Source organism: Scyliorhinus torazame, chromosome 7 (genome assembly GCF_047496885.1).
Source record: "Scyliorhinus torazame isolate Kashiwa2021f chromosome 7, sScyTor2.1, whole genome shotgun sequence".
In the NCBI taxonomy this organism is placed as follows: Eukaryota; Metazoa; Chordata; class Chondrichthyes; order Carcharhiniformes; family Scyliorhinidae; genus Scyliorhinus; species Scyliorhinus torazame.
In genome coordinates this window covers 126,910,570-126,929,019 of record NC_092713.1, presented here as the reverse complement: position 1 = coordinate 126,929,019, position 18,450 = coordinate 126,910,570, and the positions used below count along the sequence as shown (strand labels likewise).

General features: G+C 48.1%; 1 protein-coding gene across 2 annotated transcripts in view; it reads right to left on the bottom strand.

Moving 5' to 3' along the window:
• Positions 1–16,583: 16,583 nt before the first annotated feature.
• Positions 16,584–18,450, bottom strand: part of aspm (assembly factor for spindle microtubules) — a 123,632-nt gene continuing 121,765 nt past the window's right edge. For both annotated transcript variants that reach the window (XM_072511478.1, XM_072511477.1), the window contains 2 exons: positions 17,159–17,331; positions 16,584–17,042 (listed from right to left, as the gene is read on the bottom strand). In XM_072511478.1, coding sequence (XP_072367579.1) covers positions 16,940–17,042; positions 17,159–17,331 — 276 coding nt within the window. In that variant the 3' untranslated portion in view covers positions 16,584–16,939. The remainder of the gene's footprint in view (positions 17,043–17,158; positions 17,332–18,450) is intronic.

Here is an 18,450-nt window from a genome sequence, read left to right as displayed (position 1 = left end):
TCCCCGGGAACAATAGCAACATTTGGGACAAACAAAACTAAGCCAGCCTCCTTGGCGCCAGCAGGAGCCAACACAAAAGAGGTTAACGGACACATCAAGACCGCCCATCGATCAGGGAACCACTCCAGTATTGTAGAAATCGAACCAAGCAATTGGAACAAAGTCCAATCACCTAGAACCAGGTACAGGGTCCACCCTGAAAGGCGGGAAGCCCCTGGGGACTATAAAGTTAAGCCCCCAAGTTCAAATCCCCCTTATTCTTCTTGACCGGGTCACCCAGCAACGCGAACCAACATTGACCGTGACCGGTCCAACGGCCGCCGAGAGATCGTAAGTCTTAAGTCAACGCTCGTGCTATGAGATAGGCACTCCTAGCTATCAATCCGTACCAACTTCGAATCCCGCAGACTCAGAACCCGAACAAAAGGCCATTTGTTCCCCTGACCTGGTGGGCCAGTCCGAAGTTAAGTACAGGCCTGTTAGTCGTAGAAGAAGCTTAGACGTAGAATTTGTGCGTGAGTAGTGATTACTGTGTATAATAAATGTGCTTTGATTTAAATCTTACTAATCGGTGTATTGAGTTATTGGTCATTACTCGAACTTGAACCTCATGGCGTTATCATAAAGATACCTGGCATCTCGAAAGCAAAGGTTATAAAACAGAGCTAAATGAATCAACCAGAAGTTAGCAACATATTACTGGCGACATCTGACAGGACCCGACTAGAAGTGGCTTAACCACTCCGAGAGAACCCAAAAATTTGAATTAGAGATCCAATTGGGAACAGAAAACCACAAGTGTTCAAGCAGTTCTCACCAATCCTCATAATTCGGAAGTGTGTGTATGCATGCGTAACTAACAGGGCTATTAGGTAAACTGATAGATTTTTTTGTTGCGACAAAACTGTCGGGAGTTTTTACTTCGGAAATTAGCAAAAGCCGTACCCGTATTTACAGCACCGCCTTAGCTTCCCTGTTCCAAATTTAAAAGAAGCACCCAGACAAGAAAGATGGCAATGCAGGCAATGCAACGCCTCATGAACCCAGAAGAATTTGCAGTCGCAGCGACCAGCATCAATAGAGTAGGACAGTGTCCCGTATGGGAGGAAGAAATCAGGAAGTACCTCAAAGGGAAAGGATGGCCCCTTTGGAGCGAATTCTATAACAACAAGGAAACAGGTCCCGGGAGTATAGGACATACTTTGTGGGAAAACCTGAGCGAGATCCACAAGAAGAGCTTAGGGAAGGCTCGCAAGCCGATGGCAATCGTGTCCTGCTTGGCACAGTTGCGAGGCACAGAGGAGGTCGTTAGGACGCACCGGAAAGAGGTAGAAGGCATACATCGAATGAGTAAGGTTGATGTTAGTGAGGTAGAAAGAGAGAACTTAGAGTTGAGGAGGAAGTTGGCAGCAAAAGACAGAGAGGTGGTTGATGCCAAGTGGGCTCACCAGTCTTCTCTGGTGCACTTAAGCAGCTTCCAGTCCCAGTATGAAAAGGCCTATCAGGACACGCAACGTGCAGTCCTGGTACATGAAGAAACCGAGAAGCAGGTAGAGACATTGCAGAGGCAGCGTTAAGAGCACTCCATGCTGCCACCACGGAGCAAAGACAAAGCTCACTCGACCACGCAAAGTGCCGGAAACAGATTGCAGAGCTGCAATCGCTGCTTTCAGTCCAAAAAGAATTCCAGGAAACCTTTGGAGCAAAATTAGATGAGGAAGACGGCCCGGATTGGGAAAAGTTATATGAAACAGCGCAGAGATATATTCAGGGAACATGTGCGCAGGGAAAGCCCCAAAAGAGAAAAGCGCCCCAAACCCCCACAGAGCAGATAGTTCAGGCTCCAATAAACCCAGTCACCACCCACTGCACAGCTACATCAGATGATATGGAATTTCTGTACACCACCCCCTTAACAGTGACCCATTTATGGGACGCGTGCGATGAAATCAAACCGTTCCTCCCCACCTCAGACCCCCACCATTTCTTTGCCAGAGTAAAGCAGCAGGCGACCATGTATGGCCTGGATGAGCGAGAGCATGTAAAGCTCACAGTTTTAAGTTTAGACCCTTCAGTCGTAGCAGCCCGACCCGACCCACAGAATGTAGGAGGAGGCACCCTTGCAGAAATGCATACCGCGATCCTGGATGCGATCGGGTATAACCGTGGTGACCCTGTAGATGGCCTCAATAAATGCAGGCAGAAGAAAACCGAGCACCCCAAGTGTTTGCTGGACGCCTGTGGATCCACTTTGCAGCAGTTTTTGGAGACTTAGACCGCGCCCATTTGTTCCCAGACAACATGGCCAAATGGACCCGCACCCTTATCTCCCATGCCACAGAAACAGGACAAAAAGCTTGCGCAAATTATGATCCCTCAGAGGAGGCTCATAATGAAAAATGGGCAGTAAAAAGATTGTCCCCCGTGCTTGGGAGCAATCTGTACAAAGCAAACCCGCAGTTAAAAATCCCGAAGAAAAGCAGGCAGAAGCAGATATACAGGCAGTTAAAACACACCAGAATCCCGCATGGGTAAATGAAGGAAAGAACAGCCCCTCACAAAAGTCACAGGAGTGTTACAACTGTGGACAATTGGGACACTTTGCAAGGGAATGCAATGCCCCATGAAAGCCACAGAGAGCCGAGCAGACGGGCACTCTAAGTAAGAATAAGACAGAGCCCATACATAGTGTGAGCACCCGTTCAGATCAGACGGTCCTGAACGGAACGGACTGACAGTGTTCGGGCTCCCCCAGTTGGGTCTGCGACACCCTTTGGGATAGGTCCGGACGACCGGTAGTCGCAGCGAAAATTCGGGGACAGCCCATTGAGTTTCTCTGGGACACAAGAGGGTCCCGCACCACAATAAATTCCTCCACCATGTTCCAAAAGGACACGTGGCCCACTACAGCCACTATCACCCTCAGCGGCTTTCCAGGCCACTCACAGCAGAGACACATCACAGCCCCTGTACCCATTCAAATCGGCAACATCACCACCAAGCACCCCATAGTTTTAGTTGACCTGCCCCACACAGCAGAACACATTCTGGGAATAGACTTCATGAATTCACACAATCTATCATTTGATCCAGTCAACCAGTGTGTCTGGAAAATGGCGAAGTCTGCAAGAGCCCCCGCAACACTCAACATAGGAGAATACGCGGACACAATCAGCGCAGTAGGCGAATTTTGGTTTAACCCGACCACGCTTAGCACGGACAAGAAGGTTAGGGCAGTTTTACAGAAAAACAGGACAGCATCCGTGACCCACAAACACGACTGTGGCCGGATGGCTGTTTCACTATAGATCATAGGACCTGACCCTAGACCCCAAAAACAGTATGGATTTCCCCAAGAGGCAGAGGGAGAAATCGCAAAAGTAATCGACTAAAAAAGTTTGGGGCAGCACGATAGCCTTGTGGATAGCACAATTGCTTCACAGCTCCAGGGTCCCAGGTTCGATTCCGGCTTGGGTCACTGTCTGTGCGGAGTCTGCATGTCCTCCCCGTGTGTGCGTGGGTTTCCTCCGGGTGCTCCGGTTTCCTCCCACAGTCCAAAGATGTGCAGGTTAGGTGGATTGGCCATGATAAATTGCCCTTAGTGTCCAAAATTGCCCTTAGTGTTGGGTGGGATTACTGGGTTACGGGGATAGGGTGGAGGTGTTGACCTTGGGTAGGATGCTCTTTCCAAGAGCCAGTGCAGACTCGATGGGCCGAATGGCCTCCTTCTGCACTGTAAATTCTATGATCTATGACAGCTTATTAGAGCAGGGCGTACTTAGATCAGTAGCCTCCACTAATAATGCCCCGATTTGGCTAGTGAGAAAGCCCGATGGATCATGGCAACTGACCATCGATTACCAGGAACTCAACAAAATCACCCCCGCAGCAGGCCCCTGAGGTAACCTCAATAATGACGCTTAGAGTGTAAACGGTAAAGCAGGCTTTAATAGACTAAGAACTATGCTAGAGCCGAGACATGTGCTAACTGCTGCACAGCCCACAAGGCAGCCCCTTATATATGGCTCACAGATGGGCGGAGCCAGAGGCGGAGTCCCCAGGGTTCCAAGCCCGGTCTTAAAGGGGACATCATCTTACATGATTACAAGGCAGTAACCGTTCATCACATTCACCCCCTGTTTAAAAAAGAATCCGGCGGGGGTGAAGTGCCATCATAGGTCCATCCGTCTCGGTGGCCGGATCGTCCTCATCGACCTCCTCAGTTCGGGCAGTGGTGCGACAGGCACGGACGTGGGTACATCTGGGAGCACAGCGGTCGGAGCTTCGGTCCGGGTGAGGGCAGGGGGACTAGGCAGGGCCGGGGGTAGCGGTGCCAGCGCCGGCGGGGTGTGTAAAGGGGGGGCAGGGCCGGAACAGGGGGTGTTGTAGGGGGCGCCGGGTCCTGCAGGGGAACGGCGCGGGAATGGCATCTGTAGTGGGGGATCCAGCGGGTGCCAGATCCCGGAGGGAAACCGTATCTTGCCTGCCGTCGGAGTACTCAACGTAGGCGTAACTGGGGTTGGCGTGGAGCAGTCGGACCTTTTCAACCAGGGGGTCCATTTTATGGCTCCTCGTGTGCCTCCGGAGAAGAACAGGTCCCGGAGCCATCAGCCAAGGTGGAAGCGAGACCCAGGAGGTAGACTTCCTGGGGAAGACAAACAATCGGTTGTGAGGGGTCTCATTCGTGGCTGTGCAGAGGAGTGACCTAATGGAGTGTAGGGCATCGGATAGGACCTCCTGCCAGCGGGTAGTTGGGAGACTTCTCGACCGCAGGGCCAGAAGGACAGCCTTCCACACTGTCGCGTTCTCCCTCTCCACTTGCCCGTTTCCCCGCTGGTTATAACTGGTCGTTCTGCTCGAGGCGATGCCTTTGCTGAGCAGATACTGACGCAGTTCATCGCTCATGAACCATGTACCCCGGTTGCTGTGGATATAAGCGGGGAAACCGAACAGAGTGAAGATGCTGTGCAGTGCCTTAATCATGGTGGCTGAGGTCATGTCGGGGCAGGGAATGGCGAATGGGAAACGGGAGAACTCATCGATAACGGTGAGGAAATAGGCATAACGATTGGTGGACGGGAGGGGCCCCTTGAAGTCCACGCTCAGTCGCTCAAAGGGACCCAAGGCCTTCACAAGCCGAACCTTGTCTGGCCGGCAGAAGCGCGGTTTGCTCTCCGCACAGATCTGGCAGGCCCTGACCATGGCCTTGACCTCCTTGGTTGAGTAAGGTAAGTTGCGAGACTTGATAAAATGGACGAGCCAGGTAACCCCCGGGTGGCAGAGGTCATTGTGGATGGCTTGCAGGCGGCCGTCCTGCGCGTTGGTGCATGAGCCGCGGGACAGGGCATCTGGGGTCTCGTTGAGCTCCCCTGTAGCCACAAGTCCCGAGACCATGCTCAAGCAGGGACCCAATTCCCGATTCTTTACGGTTTTGGACATCAGTAATGGATTCTGGTCTATTCCATTGGCAAAGGCGTGCCAGTACAAATTTGCCTTCACCTTTAAAAACCAACAGTACACGTGGACATGCCTTCCACAAGGATTCCACAACTCCCCCTCCATTTTCCACCGACAGCTGGCAAATGGTTTAGCTAAATTTTATCGCCCCGAATGTCGGGTCCAGTACGTAGACGACCTACTACTGCAGACAGACACCAAGGAAGAGCACATTGAGCTTCTGTCCGAACTCCTGGAACTCTTACACTCCATTGGTTGTAAAGTTAACCCCAAAAAGGCCCAGATTTTGGAAGATAAGGTGATATATTTGGGTACAATTATCACACATGGTAAACGCGAGATCGAGCATAAAAGGATTGACTCTATTGCTAAATTGCCCCTTCCCCAGAACGTTTCAGCCCTCCGGTCATTTTTAGGACTGGTTGGCTACTGCCGAAACCACATTGACAGTTTCGCCAGCAAGGCAGCACCCCTCTCAGACCTCCTAAAGAAAGGAGCCCCCTGGGAATGGCTTCCGCAGCATACGGATGCTGTGGATGCGTTGAAGCAAGTACTCATAGCAGCCCCCTCACTACAAGTTCCAGACCCGCTTTCCCCTTACGCTATAGAGGTAGCAAGCACAGACCGCACCCTTTCGGCCGTGCTCCTTCAGGAATGGCACGAACAGTTAAGGCCTCCAGTTTTAGATGCTGTGGAGCAGGGATTTTCAGCCTGTGAAAGGCACCTGCTCGCAGTATTCTGGGCGGTACAGTATTTTTCGTACATTACCGGACTCAACCCCATCACAATTCTCACCAAACACCCCCCCACCCAACTTTTACTGGACGGACGACTGAAGGACGGTACAGTCAGTCAGATAAGAGCAGCCAGATGGACCCTTCTTTTGCAGGGACGGGACATCACTGTTAAAAGGACAAAGACCCACACTTTTTTAGCCGGCAACTTATCGTACCCCGGAACCACACCACAACACAGGCCCCTTTATTGCTAAAACATCCCCCAGAAAGATAGGTAGTTCAACCCAGAGCCCCAAGCACACAGACACGTGCGAACCCATTAAGATATATGTGGATGGATCTTCCACAATATTAGAAGGGAAGCGAATAACAGGATGCGGTATTTATGTCGAGGACGTGCAGGGACGCGCCCTAGAAGAAATAGCAATAAAATGTCCAGGACGCTTAGGCGCGCAGGCGGCAGAACCTGCGGCCATCGCATAAATAGTGGAACACCCAGATTCCTTCCCCAGCCCAGCAGACATATACTCGGACAGCCTCTATGTCTGCAACAACCTTACAGAATTCCTACCCCTGTGGAAAGCAATTGGATTTGTTTCCGTAGACGGAAAACCCCTCCCTTCAGCCCCATTGCTCCGTCACATCTTAGAGAGAGAGCACAGAACAGGACCTTTGGTATAGTCAAAGTTCGAAGTCACCATCGTTCCTCCCCCCGCTGGAAATGTAAAGGCTGACGCACTGGCTAAAGCAGGTTCCAGGCATGGATATTTTTGGACACCCCCCAAAAGCGCAGCAGAGAATGCAGTTCAGGTCTCGCAGACTAAGATCGAGGATCTAGTGCAGGCCCAGAAGCAGGACAGCAATCTCAGGGAGATTTTAAAAGGAAACTATCCAGCACCCTATGATAGGTTTAGAAATGCACTCACCACACATGACGGTGTGGTGTTAAAAGACACCCTTTATGTGGTTCCTGACAGGACAGGAATCAACTGATTTGCTTATTCCATGACGGTCATGGACATCAGGGAATCGATCCCACTACAGCCCACCTCAGGCAGCTCTGCTGGTGGCCAAGTTTAAAAGACGATGTAAATCACTACATTGAGAATTGTCTTATCTGCGCCCAGAATAATCCGGACAGATATGCCAAGAAGGCTCAGCTCAGTCACACCCGACCTGTTAATGGCCCCTGGACTAACTTCCAGATTGATTTTATAGGACCATTGCCCCCTTGTAGGAATGGTTATAAATATGTACTCGTGGTGATAGACACGTTTACAAAATGGGTGGAAGCATTCCCAGCCAGAACAAACACTGCAAAGACCACAGCCAAGATCCTAACCCACCATATCTTTACAAGATGGGGACTCCCCCGCAGCATTGAATCCGACCAAGGTTCCCATTTTACGGGACGTGTCATGAAGAACATCCTCACGATATTTGGCATTACCCAAAAATTCCACATTGCATTCCACCCCCAGTCAAGTGGTATTGTGGAGCGCATGAATCGGACCCTAAAATCCACCCTCAGAAAAATGGTCCAGCAAAACAACACCACTTGGGACTCAGTCCCCCCTTTTGCGCTGATGTTTCTGCGAAATACAGTTTCAACTTCTACAGGTTACACCCCACACACCCTCATGACCGGACGCCCCATGAAAGGCACAGAATTTTTATTAGGATTAGACTTGACCAGCCCCGAAGTGACGGCCCACACACACGAGAATGCAGTCAAACAATTAGTAGAGAATGTTAAAACGGCTCAGCGAGCAGCCGCAGTGAAATTGGGCACCAGAAAGAAACAGCAAGGCTTTTTTCGATAAGACAGTGCATGCGACTGAGTTCATTGTAGGACAGCAAGTTATGCTCTCCGTATACAACCCCAGCACATTCCTGTCACCAAAGTACTTGGGTCCATACTCCATTGCGGACAAAGTAAGCCCTTCCATCTACAAGATAAAGTACCCCAATGGAAAGACTACGTGGTTCCATATCAACCAGCTGAAGGCATATGGAACACAGTCTAACCACGCACACCACGTCATGCTCGACGCAGCAGACCACGCCCCACCCACAGCCAACGTAACCCTACCCTCCCCCAACACGTCCAGCCCAGCCACGGACTCAACCTCGACTCCACCCCCAAAATATACACTCAGCCCCGGAACGCCCACAGACTGCAGCGACAGCGACTGTGACTCAGACAATAGCCACAGCACACCTCCCTACTATCCCCATGCAACACGACCGACACCCAGTGATTCTGAGCACGATTTGAGTGATCCCTTCATGATCACTTTCCTAAACAAACCCCACTACCAACCTACAATGACGACCCCGATTCCATCCCCACAGAATTAGACACCACCTATTGGCACCGAGATATTTTGTACAGACTCATCCGGAATGACAATAGCGATCCCAGATCACACCATGCAGCCCTATCAGCCCTGATACACTCGAGAGTTTGGCATCCGGGAGAAGATGACGACCTTGAGTCTGACTCCCAAAACGAGAACCCCTTTGCGACTGTGGTAGTATGTATTGGGGGCCATGTGGGACTGGAAGCCCTAATGTCATTGGCTGACAGATCCCGGGTCCTGGTTGGCCGTTGGACATAGAACATAGAACAATACAGCGCAGTACAGGCCCTTCGGCCCACGATGTTGCACCGAAACAAAAGCCATCTAACCTACACTATGCCATTATCATCCATATGTTTATCTAATAAACTTTTAAATGCCCTCAATGTTGGCGAGTTCACTACTGTAGCAGGTAGGGCATTCCATGGCCTCACTACTCTTTGCGTAAATAACCTACCTCTGACCTCTGTCCTATATCTATTACCCCTCAGTTTAAAGTTATGTCCCCTCGTGCCAGCCATATCCATCCGCGGGATAAGGCTCTCACTGTCCACCCTATCCAACCCCCTGATCATTTTGTATGCCTCTATTAAGTCTCCTCTTAACCTTCTTCTCTCCAACGAAAACAACCTCAAGTCCATCAGCCTTTCCTCATAAGATTTTCCCTCCATACCAGGCAACATCCTGGTAAATCTCCTCTGCACCCGCTCCAAAGCCTCCACGTCCTTCCTATAATGTGGTGACCAGAACTGTACGCAATACTCCAAATGCGGCCGTACCAGAGTTCTGTACAGCTGCAACATGACCTCCCGACTCCGGAACTCAATCCCTCTACCAATAAAGGCCAACACTCCATAGGCCTTCTTCACAACCCTATCAACCTGGGTGGCAACTTTCAGGGATCTATGTACATGGACACCTAGATCCCTCTGCTCATCCACACTTTCAAGAACTTTACCATTAGCCAAATATTCCGCATTCCTGTTATTCCTTCCAAAGTGAATCACCTCACACTTCTCTACATTAAACTCCATTTGCCACCTCTCAGCCCAGCTCTGCAGCTTATCTATATCCCTCTGTAACCTGCTACATCCTTCCACACTATCGACAACACCACCGACTTTAGTATCGTCTGCAAATTTACTCACCCACCCTTCTGCGCCTTCCTCTAGGTCATTGATAAAAATGACAAACAGCAACGGCCCCAGAACAGATCCTTGTGGTACTCCACTTGTGACTGAACTCCATTCTGAACATTTCCCATCAACCACCACCCTCTGTCTTCTTTCAGCTAGCCAATTTCTGATCCACATCTCTAAATCACCCTCAATCCCCAGCCTCCGTATTTTCTGCAATAGCCTACCGTGGGGAACCTTATCAAATGCTTTGCTGAAATCCATATACACCACATCAACTGCTCTACCCTCTAGCTCCGCCCTGAAGGCGGAGTATAAGAAGCCGGGGTCCTCCCCCGCAGGCCAGTCTACTATTGAGCTGCGGGGGAACAGACACGCTTAATAAAGCCTCATCGACTTCACTCTATTCGTCTCACGGAGTCTTTGTGCGCTACAATTTATTAATGGTCAAGTCCCGCAATCTCCCATACTCTTTAGAGGAGGTCCGTACAGTCACAAGGGACTGCCACATCTGCGCGGAATGCAAACCGCATTTTTTCAGGCCGGATGGAACGCACCTGATTAAGGCTTCCTGCCCCTTTGAACGCCTCAGTCTCGATTTCAAAGAGCCCCTCCCCTCCACCGACCGCAACGCATATTTTCTTAATGTGGTTAACGAATACTCCCGCTTCCCTTTTGCCATTCCCTGCTCTGACATGACCGCGGCCACAGTCATTAAAGCCCTGAACAGCATCTTCACACTGTTCGGTTACCCCGCATACGTCCACAGTGACAGGGGGTCCTCTTTCATGAGTGACGAGCTGCGCCAGTTCCTGCTCAGTAAGGGCATAGCCTCAAGCAGGACGACCAGCTACAACCCCCGGGGGAACGGGCAAGTAGAGAGGGAGAACGGCACGGTCTGGAAGGCCGTCCTACTGGCCCTACGGTCCAGGGACCTCCTAGTTTCACGGTGGCAGGAGGTCCTCCTGGACGCTCTCCACTCCATCCGGTCGTTATTATGTACGAGCACTAATCAAACGCCCCATGAGCGTCTCCTTGTCTTCCCTAGGAGGTCCTCCTCTGGAACGTCGCTGCCGACCTGGCTGGCGGCCCCAGGACCCATCTTGCTCCGAAAGCATGTGCGGGCACATAAGGCGGACCCGTTGGTCGAAAGGGTTCACCTCCTCCACGCGAACCCGCAGTACGCTTACGTGGAGTACCCCGACGGCCGACAGGACATGGTCTCCCTGCGGGATCTGGCGCCCGCCGGCAACACACACCCCCCCGACACCATTCACCCAACCCCCCCCCTTCCTGCCACCGCCGCACCCCGCGACCGCCCCCTTCCCAGGAGGATCGGTTCCCCTCCCCTTAGGCCCGACCAAGAATAAAGCCCAAGCTGAAACCGTAAGGCTCCCGGAGACGACAACACCGGTACAAGCACCACCACCACCACCGGGGCCGAGGCGATCGACACGGACGACCAGACCGCCCGACCGACTCGTGGCGTCGATCTAAATCAAATATGGACTTTTTCACAAGAACATTTTGCTTTTCTCCCTATACCCTCTGTAAATAGTTGAAATAGGACAAAATTGTACAATACTGTATTGCCATGTGAATATTTTTTCCCTCCCAGGACCAGCTCTGTAAACCCTTACCACCATACGAAGCATCACCCCGCCGGGTTCATTTTTGACAAGGGGTGAATGTGGTAGTATGTATTGGGGGCCATGTGGGACTGGAAGCCCTAATGTCATTGGCTGACAGATCCCGGGTCCTGGTTGGCCGTTGACCTCTAGCTCCGCCCTGAAGGCGGAGTATAAGAAGCCGGAGTCCTCCCCCGCAGGTCAGTCTACCATTGAGCTGCGGGGGAACAGACACGCTTAATAAAGCCTCATCGACTTCACTCTATTCGTCTCACGGAGTCTTTGTGCGCTACAGCGACCCAGTTCACAACCGATAACTGAGGTGTCCAGATGTTGTTTTAAAAGGAACCGCCTGGGAGAAACGGTGTCCTTTCTGATGGAACCTGCAGCATGTTTTATGGTGTTTGTAGTGTATTGTTAAATGTTGTATGTCAGACCGGAATTTTTTTTTCCACGGGCCCACGCCTTTTCGGCCGAAACCTCTGAGAATTTGTCCACAAAGACTTGTTAAGGTCCCAGACGCCAGTTCAGCGGAACTCGTCTGTCGACAGAAACACAGACCACCGTTCATAACTGCTCTTCTGGTTCGAGAAAGGAACCAATACGGCAGTCCCCCACGACGACTACATTTCTTGCCCGTTCTTGACGGTTGCTCAGGCAGTGGAGAAACGGCTTGGGACCCGCCCTGCCTGGGAACCCCCCCTCTGGTCAGCTACGCTCGGGTAGGGCACACACGGCATTGGTCGCCGTCCTACCCAGGGACTCCATCCAAATTGTACCTGTCGCGGCCCATACGCACCTCATTTCGGCAAAGTTTTGTTTTGTTTCAGGTAACCCTTAGGTTGCCAACCCTCTTGCTATTTACATCCTGAAACATTGGGATGGTAAACCGCAGTCTGCGAGACGGCTCGCACTGGTTCATTATCTGTATGTGTGTCTTGTCCTGAAATTCGGTTTCTGAAAAACAAATGAGGGAGTCACACATAGTGACCAATTATAAAGGGAGTAATTGGCACTAAAGGACAGACAGGCTAACATATGAGATGTTAAACCAAGATAGTAACAGACACTATGCTTGATCACACAGAACTCCAGAACCGGAGAAGAGAAGAGAAGTGAAAGAACCATGAGGACATCCTCCGCGTGGCTCATCGTTATAATGGACATTTGGTTGCGCGCGAACCCCCTGACCTCACCTCCCCCAGCCGTTAACAATTCACTTCACTTCCCCACAGTACCCAGAGCCAGTCACAAGCGACACCACACCATCTTGGTGTGGCAGGTTTAGAACCTGGTACTCCCTGTCCTACGTGACAGAATCCCTATTGGTATTGGCAATACTCTGCTGAATCGTGCAGACTATTCGTCTGAGGAACTGGAGAAGGAGAGCCTACCGCGCTCGCACCCCAGTATATAGAATAAGATCCCCTATTTTTGGATACAACCAGACCCCCGAGATCTATAATAAAGAGCATTCATTTGCGTTTTGTTGTAAATAAAGAAATGTTCATGAGCAATTGTACAATCCTGAGCTTGACTGCCAAGCCAGGAAAATGTTTATAAAACTGCTATTTTGTTTGTATGGTTTAGGAAGTTAGTGTGATGAAATATTTGAGTGTGTAGTTTATTAAGGATAGTTAGAGGTTCCCATTTTCTTGTTTTGTAATGCATGTCCCTGTTTGACATAGCGCCCCTCAGAATGTCAGTTTAAGTTTTCTTGCATAGTTATGGTCAGTGTAGAGGCCATCGAAGAGTGCGCGCCGGGTCGGAATGGAAAGCAACGCAGTTATGTGATGCTTCACGCTTCGCGTTAGGATCACAAGGAGGGTGTGTAGCCACCTGAGTTGGCCAAGTCCCGATTTAAAATGGCGAACGGCAAAGGCTGAAGGGAAATTCAGCCGACACAGACAGAAACCAGCAGGTGCAGGTTTGCTGTGTATTTAACTCTGCAAAAGCCCAGACAGCATCGATACCAGCGACCATCAGCATAATAATGTAGCAGCCATCAACATACTAATGAGCAATCCCCAGGAACAATAGCAACATTTGGGACAAATTAAACTAAGCCAGACTCCCCGGCACCAGCAGGAGCCAACACAAAAGAGGTTAACGGACACCTCAAGACCACCCATCGGTCAGGGAACCACTCCAGTATTGGAGAAATCGAACCAAGCGATTGGAACAAAGTCCAATCACCTAGAATCAAGTACAGGATCCGCCCTGAAAGGCGGGAAGCCCCTGGGGACTATAAAGTTAAGCCCCCAAGTTCAAATCCCCTCTTCTTCTTGACCGGGTCACCCAGCAACGCGAACCAACATTGACCGTGACCGGTCCAACAGCCGCCGAGAGATCGTAATTCTGAAGTCAACGCTCGCTACGAGATAGGCACTCCTAGCTATCAATCCGTACCAACTTCGAATCCCGCAGACTCAGAACCCGAACGAAAGGCCATTTGTTCCGCTGACCTGGTGGGCCAGTCCGAAGTTAAGTACAGGCCTATTAGTCGTAGAAGTAGCTTAGACGTAGAATTTGTGCACGAGTAGCGATTACTGTGTATAATAAATGTGCTTTGATTTGAATCTTACTAATCGGTGTAATGAGTTATTGGTCATTACTCGAACTTGAACCTCATGGCGGTATCATAAAGATACCTGGTGACTCGAGAGCAAAGGTTATAAAACAGAGCCAAGTGAACCAACCAAAAGTTAGCAACAGGTTGAAAATGAGGCTACCCCTACTTTGGCATTGCCTGAACACAATGTTCATACTTTATCAAGGCAGAGTTGCCATCATCCAACTTGATGAGTATGTTTTCTTTGTTTCTTTAAAATAAACTCTATTGAAAAGCCATTGCTGGTCATATCACCATAAAGCACATTTTATTTCAAATAAAAATGTCTGACATATTCATTGTGAATTCAATTTTTCCATCTAATATTTTATATGAACATGGAAAATTATAATTATCAAAGACCATAGCTGTTTGCTGAGTAAAGTTCCTGATTTCTCATAGCTGGACATTTTCAGTTTAGACTGATATTTTCAGAGGTGATTTTCCACCTATTAGAATTTTCTAATGTGCAAATTCTTTTGGCAGAATTATTTTTTCAGTTTTGATCCATGGCAGTTTATAACACAGTAGATCTTGATAAAAGAGGGAAAGGCGTCTGCAGGCGCAACACCAGCAGGAGGCATTGCATAGGGATAAGGCCAGGGCTGGGAGAATGTCATAGGAAAACAGCGGGATTGAAGCCCAACGTCTTTGCACACCCCTACTTGGCGACAGTAGCCACCTTGAACAGGGGTACAGCTGACCCGCTGACTGTCACCCGTAAAATGCTGCTCAGGGTCTTTATATCCGTTTCCGGTATCAGCAGCAGGGCCATTTACTTTTACAGAAAATTCAACCCACCTTTTTCTTTAACATCACAATGTCTCTTATCCAGGTCACACCAAGTCCTATTGACCTAGTCCAATGTTTTTCAAACTTTTTTTCTGGGAACCCATTTTTACCAATCGGCAACCTTCGGGACCCAACCCGGCCGACGTTTGCGGCCCACCATTTTCTCTTATCTTGTTTGTTGCTGACAAAAATGGAGTAAATGGTTTTGTGTCCCTTTGGCCCCCTGAACTTGAAAGAAAAAGGCTGTGGCCATATTTTTAAAAAAATCAGCCGCACTGCGCAAGCGTGCCCGATCATCGGTGTGCATGCGCATTTTGCACATGCGCACCGATGATTGGGCACGCATGCGCAGTGCGGTCGCATTTTTAAAAATCTGTTTCTGGCCATTTTGAAGGCCGCTCACAGCCGGCATTATTTTTTTTTAAATAAACATTTTATTGAGGTATTTTTTGGCATTGTAACAGCCGCAATATAAACAATGTACTTGAAAATATAAACATAGTGCAAATACCACCTCCCTCCCCAACAGGTCCCACCATTAATTAACCCCCTAATCTATGCCGCAGCCGGCATTATTAAAAGCCGGCTGCTGCGCACAGATTTGCGCGATCGGGAGCGTCGCGACCCCGAGTTTGACAATACCTGACCTAGTCCTATCTATTCTAAAGAATCAATACAGTATTACTGTAACAGCCTCCCCGAACAGGTGCCGGAATGTGGCGACTAGGGGCTTTTCACAGTAACTTCATTTGAAGCCTACTTGTGACAATAAGCGATTTTAATTTCATTTACTGCCAAGGCCAATATTTATTTCCTGTTCAAACTTACTGAGACAATGCTGGTGAGATGCCTTCTTGAACCACTGCAGTTCGTTTGGTGAAGATGTTTCCGCAATACTTGTAGATAGGGAGCTCAAGGATTTTGACCCAGTAACAATGAAGGAATTTCAATATATTTCCAAACTGGAGAGGTAGGAGTTGGATCTAATGATGTTACTGCCCTTGTACTTTTAGGTGGCAGCATTTGCAGGTTTGGGAGAAGCTGTCAAACAAGTTTTGGCAATTTGCTGTACTGCATATTAAACACTAGCATTGAATGTCAAAATAGTGGTTAGGCTCTCCTCTTGTTGGAGATGGTCAGTGCCTGACCGTCATGATGTGAATATTATTTGCTACTTATAAACCCAAGCATGGCTGCTCCATTATCTAAAAAATTACAAGTGGAATATGCATTTTGTAGCAGCCATTCCCACTTCTGATTTCCTTATGGAGTGGTCATTGATGTAATAGCTAATGTGATTGGGCCTAGGGCACTGTCAGAAGGAATTCATGCATATGCCACGGTGGAGTTGAATAGCCTTGAATGTGCCACTTGTTCAAAGCTTCCTGTTGTAACTGGCAATCTCCAGAATTCAGCTCAGTTATATATTTGGATCAAGGCTACAATAAGGTCTGCAGCCAAGTGATTTTAGTAAGGAGGTTATGTTTAAGTACAGCTTGACAACTTGTTGACAACCTCTTCCATCACTTTGCTGATGATAGGGAGTAGACTGATAGGGCTGCAATTCGCTGGTTTGGTCAACATCATTCAGCAATATAGAAGTCTGAGAACACACACTAACAAGTTCAAAAACAGCATCTTCCCCACTGTTACCAGAATCCCGAATGACCCTCTTCACACATGCATATGCTTCACCCAATGTCTGTGCCTATGTATGTATATTGTGCTGTGCCTTTGTATTTACATTGTGTATTTGTCATATGTCCTTTTTTTTTAATGTATGGAACAATCTGTCTGGACTGTACCTCGGTACACGTGACAATAAATCAAATTCAATTCAATTCAGCCAGAGAAAACAATTGATATGATAAAACATTTCTGTATTGCTCATTGCATATAGTATAGTAAAGATTTATTTCTAAATTGTACTAAAAAACAAGCTTTATAGACTGTACAAAAATATGAACAAATACAATTAATTCATCTTAAAAGACTTGTAAGAAATAGTCCATAGAAATAATTTTGTTTCTCAAATTAGAGATGGAGGATAACCTTTCATCATGATATTTGATATACATACAAAAGATGAGAAACCAAAGCAACTTAACCAACATTAACAATATACTCAAGGAGTACAATTCAGATAAGTTTCAAGAATTTGTTTTACACATGAACATTGATCAAATATCAACTATTATTTTCAATTGTTGACATTTTAAGTAGAAATTCCAAGCGTATCCACAACCAACTGAATGGCTTTCAGAGGATCCACAATTTCTTTCATATTGTCTCTCCTTAATACCCAGTCTGGTTTTAGTCTGCAACACAGAAACAAGAACAAAAGCTCAAGAAAATGTAATATAAAAGAAATGGAATAAGTGAGAGTAAAAGAATGATGATGACATAATTCAAATGTGAGAAAATGGCTTCTTACTTAGAAACTAATCTTGTTCGCACAGGTGTAGCTGGAATATATGAAACACCATTGCGAGGGGCAGACATCCGCAGCTTCGCGCTTATTCTATCTATATCCATCTTGTGTTTCCTCACAGTTAGCTCGTAAAGGTTACGGATACGATCCGCTACTCTGGGCAAGTTTCGGACTTCCTGAAAACAATTAGATAGTGCAATAGATTCATCAAAATGCCCATTTCTATTCTCTATTTTGGGTGGGAATAAAGGGGAAAAATCAGCAAGAAATTGATCATGACCCAATAATTTATTCTCTGCAAATACAATTTATCTCTGCAAAATTGAATTTAGCCAATAGAACTGCTATTTTATATAGACAAAAAAAGCACAATGTTGACATTAGTATCAGTACAGTCTTTTTGTAAATCTACTTGTGACCTGTATTTTAAAACAATACCCTTTTAATAGATATAACCGGATGTGATCCCAATCCTTAAACTTATACAAGCCACAGGTTAACACATTCAACTACTGGAATTATCATTAGTCAAATATCTCGATTACCATATACACCAATAAATAACTCACCGACTCTTCAATGTGAAGCTAACACTTTTAAAATTCTTTCATGGGATGCAAGTGTTGCTGGCTAGGCCAGCGTTTATTATCTATCCCAATTGCCCTTGAGAAAGTGGTGGCAAGCCACTTTCTTGAAATGCTGCAGTTCTTGCAGGGTAGGTAGGGACAGTGCTTTTAGGAAGTGAGTTCTAAGATTTTGACTTGGCAAAAATTAAGTAACAATGATATAGTTCTAAGTCAGGATGGGGTGTCGTTTGTAGGGGAACTTGTATGGAGTGGTGTTCCCATGCATTGGTTGCCCTTGCCCTTAGTGGTAATGGGCATGGGCTTGAAAGGTGTTGTCCAAGGGGCCCTGAAGTGCATCTCATAGATGGTATCCACTTACTGTCATTATGCGGCAGTGGTGGTGAGAGCGATGTTGGTGGTGGATGAGGTGCTAATTAAGCGGGCTGCTTTGTCCTAGACGGTGTCGAGCTTTGAGCGTATCATTGTGTCATGATATCCATATTAACATATCATGGTGCAATCACACACACACACTGATGGACAGGTAGATGGACCAACCAACACACACACACACACAACATCACCGCCAATCACCAATGATAGCACACGCACTATAAAACAGGGAACACCACAGTTCCCGCTCATTCTAACAGGAGATAGCTCAGGAGCACAACGCTCACAGCGTGCCACTCAGACATACACCATGTGCTGAGTGCCTCACTAAGATAG